Source organism: Pinus tabuliformis, chromosome 4_1, assembly GCF_031772625.1.
Source record: "Pinus tabuliformis cultivar Carrire ecotype Pingquan chromosome 4_1, CPIR1, whole genome shotgun sequence".
NCBI classification, from domain to species: domain Eukaryota; kingdom Viridiplantae; phylum Streptophyta; class Pinopsida; order Pinales; family Pinaceae; genus Pinus; species Pinus tabuliformis.
The window spans coordinates 436361483-436366109 of NC_142303.1; the positions used below are offsets into that span (position 1 = coordinate 436361483).

Genomic DNA, 4627 nt, shown 5'->3' on the forward strand with positions numbered 1-4627 from the left:
TACGTTTCAAATATAAAAAATAACAAAGGCTGCAGCCTTGCTCTGAAAATTACTGTACATTGACAAAGTAAGACAGCGTCTCAGGAAGTATCATAGCGGTATTGTATACCGTGTAGAAAGGCAAAGTGGGACAAGAGAAAGTTCCCCTCAAAAAACTTGCAACTACGTACCCCACTGCTATCCCATCCTCCCCTCCCAAACATAAAAAGGAAAAGCCATACCTTACGAAAAGACCGGGTTTTAATGCCCCACCGGTAATGAATAGACGAATACATCTCTTTCGCTCTTTCAATATCCAAAAGCCATTCTTTCCTTGAATTACTCGTTTACAAATACATCTCTTCGGCTTTCTCAATATCCAAAAGGCAGTCTTCCTTTGAATTACTCGTTTAAAGCACACTCCATCTCACTTCTCCTCTGACATCTTCCTCTCATCGCCTGAAAGAACAACCACTATACGCGCTTCCAGCTTTTCCACTCCTCTGACATCTCCTATATATCTACGCATCCATGTCTGTAATTCCCTCACCCCCCGGCCTATGCATTTCATGGGTTCACTTCACTAACTGCCGCCGTGAAATATCACTAATTTCGCTTCAGAGTTTCTGCAATATTGCCAAATATGGAGTTTTTGCCTGATCATGCCATTGCTCTATCACACGAAGATCGCGGTTCTCGCCAATTTAAGGGAATCCGACTGCGAAAATGGGGGAGGTGGGTATCTGAAATCCGGATGCCGAGATCCAGAAAGAAGATATGGCTCGGCTCATACACAACCCCCGAGCAGGCTGCCCGCGCTTACGACGCCGCAGTGTATTTTCTCAGAGGGCGCAATGCCGAATTCAACTTTTCGGTGCCCGACATTCCGACTGTGTCTCCCCTTTCCCCTGAGCAAATTCAGCATGCCGCCGCCGAATATGCCTTGGGCCAGGCCCCTTCGAGTTTGGCCTCTTTCGTAGGGTCCCCCTCGCAGTCGTCTTCGGTTTCGGAAATGGAGTTGGCCGGAGACAACTTTCAGATATGTGAGGAGAGGCAGGACTTGGCGCTGTGGTGGTCGACGCTGGCGGGATCTGACGGCATCGGGATTCCAAATTTGGAACTATTCGCGTCCACTGATGAGATGTCGGCGTCGGAGGTCCTTCCCACTTCGGCGGAGCAGGAGGAGGAGAGGTACATGTGGACAGATCTCTGGAATTTCCAGGACGTTTGAGTTTGTCAGACAATGAAGCATACAATATGTCTTTTCAGATTCACGTGGATCACCTGTACTAAGTTGGGGAAACTCCTATTTTCAACTCTATGAAAAGTAAATGCGCTTTGACATACGGTCAATGCGCTCTGACATACGGCCATTATTTGCCTTGCATGTCAAAACATATTTACTTTTCTATATAGTTGAAAATAGAAGTTTCCCTCAGTTGGAAAGTGGGACCTCTTCCTGTCGTAGTCAAAACGTTTGGCCTGACTATTGTTACGTGTAGGATGACAGCTATCCAAGCTTCACGTCCATAGACTCTGAAATACTGGCCGTATACTTGCAGAAAAAAAATAACAAACAAAATTTGTAGACCCTCCGTTAAAGGCGAGGCAAGCTCAAAATATCAATGGTTGTTCACTTTGTTAATATTCAGATCTTTTTCCACAATATTTTCAGAATGAGAATTTTAAAATTTCAACATTTTCGGTTTCCCCGGAGCAAGCTTGGAAATTGTATATTTAAGTTATTTAAATTTCTAATTTTAATATTTTAAGGGTTTTTTAAAATGGTGAATCAATTTATAAATTTAATATGTGATATTTTTTAATAATAAAAATTATGTTTTATAAATTTAACATGGTATCTTTTTAATAATTATTAAAGGAAAGTAAAAAGCCGGAAATGCTTTATATTGATTTTCTCCGGTGTGACGGTAATATGATTCTTTAAGAATTAATATAATAATGGATTGTAACAATCCATTTGAATATTTTAGTAATATGATTCTTTAAGAAATTATATAATAATGGATTATAACTATCCATTTGAATCTTGAATATTTTAAGTGTTTTGAAAATGGTGAATCAATTTATAAATTTAAAATGTGTTTGTTGTTGTTGTTTGATTTTTTAAGTAATTATATAATAATGGATTACAATATCCATTTGAATATTGAATATTTTAAGTGTTTTGAAAATGGTGAATTAATTTATAAATTTAGTATGTGTTGTTGTTGTTGAATTACAAGTTACTATGTAAATTATATGTATATAATTTTTAATTTGGCTGAAATAATATGTAAATTATATGTATATAATTTTTAATTTATTTGGCGTATATAATTTTTAATTTATTTGGCTGAAATAATGTGTGTGATACATTTTGATTGGAGATCTGTTTTTTATCTGCTAAACAAAAATTTCATAGATAAATTTGTTATTTAACTTAGGAGGTGATTAGCAATATACTTAAGTATGTTTTAATTTTATTTTTCATTATTTGTTTTTATTCCTGGTATTTATAATTTAACTATTTAAGAAAATACACTAAATGTTTTCTTAAAAATTAAGATGATATTAAATAAAGTTTAAGGATCCGATTTTAACATTCAATAATTGTTGCCTTATAGCCAATTTTGTTTACTATATAAAAGTATAATTTATAGATAAATTTGTTATTTAACTTAGGAGGTGATTAGCAATATACTTAAGTATGTTTTAATTTTATTTTTCATTATTTGTTTTTATTCCTCGTATTTATAATTTAACTATTTAAGAAGATACACTAAATGTTTTCTTAAAAATTAAGATGATATTAAATAAAGTTTAAGGATCCGATTTTAACATTCAATAATTGTTGCCTTATAGCCAATTTTGTTTACTATATAAAAGTATAATTTAGAATTATTTAAATTTATATATATATATATATATATATATATATATATATATATAGTTTATAAACTTATAGTTATATTTGTCCATTTTCTGCTTTGATTCTTAGATAGTTGGGTAATTAAAGTGTAAAATATTTTTCGAAGGTTGATATTTTTTGAAAGTTGATGGACAATAATCACAAAATTAGAATTTCATAGTAATTTGTGAAAAAGATATATCTATATATATAATTATTTTTTATTTATTTATTTTTGTAATCTTTGTGGGATTACAATTTCATCATGTCCAATATATCACCCCAACTAGGGGGAATTGAACTTGTAACTTCACTTCAAGGAGTGTCTTAACAGAGCTCTATCCAAGACAGTGTGAACTATCTAAAATTAATTTTAATAAAAATAAATAAACAAATATTTATTTTACTTAAATTGTAATAATAATTGTAAAAAAAATTATAAAATAATTTAGAGATTTTGTAAATTTCAATAATGATTTTAATTTAATAATAAAGTAGAAATCTCTCTCTCTCTCTCTCTCTCTCTCTCTCTATCTATATATATATATATATATATATATATATATATATATATATATATATATATATATCATTTTGTTACCGTGTCTATTAAAATATATATATTGCATTTTGTTACCATGTTTGTTTATATATATATATATATATTTTCTTTTGTGATCTATAATGAATTAAGAAAAGTCTTTAGTAAAATTATTATAAAAATAATAATAATAACTATATAATTTTAAGGCCGTCTTAGATTAAACATTAAATTAGTACATAAATATTAGGAAATGAACTTAATTATATTTTTCATTATTTTAAATTGTCTTTGCATTTTTCGTTCTAATAATATGAGTAATAGCTACCACAAGTGTAATAGAGCTTAGCTATTAAAACATAAATAAAAGAATCAAATTAACAATATCAATAATATTAAAATATAACATATCATGAAGCACTTTCTAATAAACTAAACTTTTAATTCTAATATATTAATATAATTTCCAACATGCATCTTATTAAATTATGTTTTGGTACTACCTAGATTATCTCTCTAACATTATTCAATAACACGTTCATCATAGAATTAATCTATTTTTGCTTAAGTACAAATATTAAAAATAAATGCTAGAAAATAATGAAACCATTAATAATTAGAATAAGAAGTTCAAGTATTGTAGTGATTTTATAAATCCTAATATTTTTCAGCATAATGTTTTTAATATTGTAAATTAAAAGAAAAATATATATAACTATTGTGACTTGCAAATTGATGTTAAAAATAATTAAAATAATTCAAAATATTATGGAATAAACCATTACCTAAAATTTGTAATTAAAAAAAATTAGAGTTTAAAAATGAATATTGTTTCCGTTAACATAGCATACTATTAACCACCTAAGGCTCAAACGAGGTTGGTATAGACACCAGGGCCTGGTTAAACCATTGGGAGATTTACGAGAATGTTGCATTGCAAAACATTAATAACATTAAAAATATTGTTACTTCTAAGTTCAAAGAAAAAATGTGGTGTGAGAAAGATTTAGCAGCTAAAATAAAATTAAGATATTATAAGGAGGTCATCAACCCCACCCTAGAAGATCAAAAGTATCTCTATGTTTTAACTAGCTCAAAGAAGAAAATTAATATAGCCAAGATTAGAACAAACTCTCATGAGCTCCATAGTGAAACGGGTCATTGGGCAGTTCGTAAAACACCATGGATGGAAAGGA

The 4627-nt window shown here is 30.0% G+C and overlaps 1 protein-coding gene across 1 annotated transcript; it reads left to right on the forward strand.

Annotated features, from left to right (window-relative positions):
- The first annotated feature begins 563 nt into the window (after positions 1-563).
- Positions 564-1566, forward strand: LOC149176181 (ethylene-responsive transcription factor ERF037-like). Its single transcript, XM_089423046.1, has one exon. The coding sequence runs from the start codon at positions 623-625 to the stop codon at positions 1208-1210; it is 588 nt and encodes a 195-aa protein (XP_089279172.1). The 5' UTR covers positions 564-622; the 3' UTR covers positions 1211-1566.
- The last annotated feature ends 3061 nt before the right edge of the window (positions 1567-4627 follow it).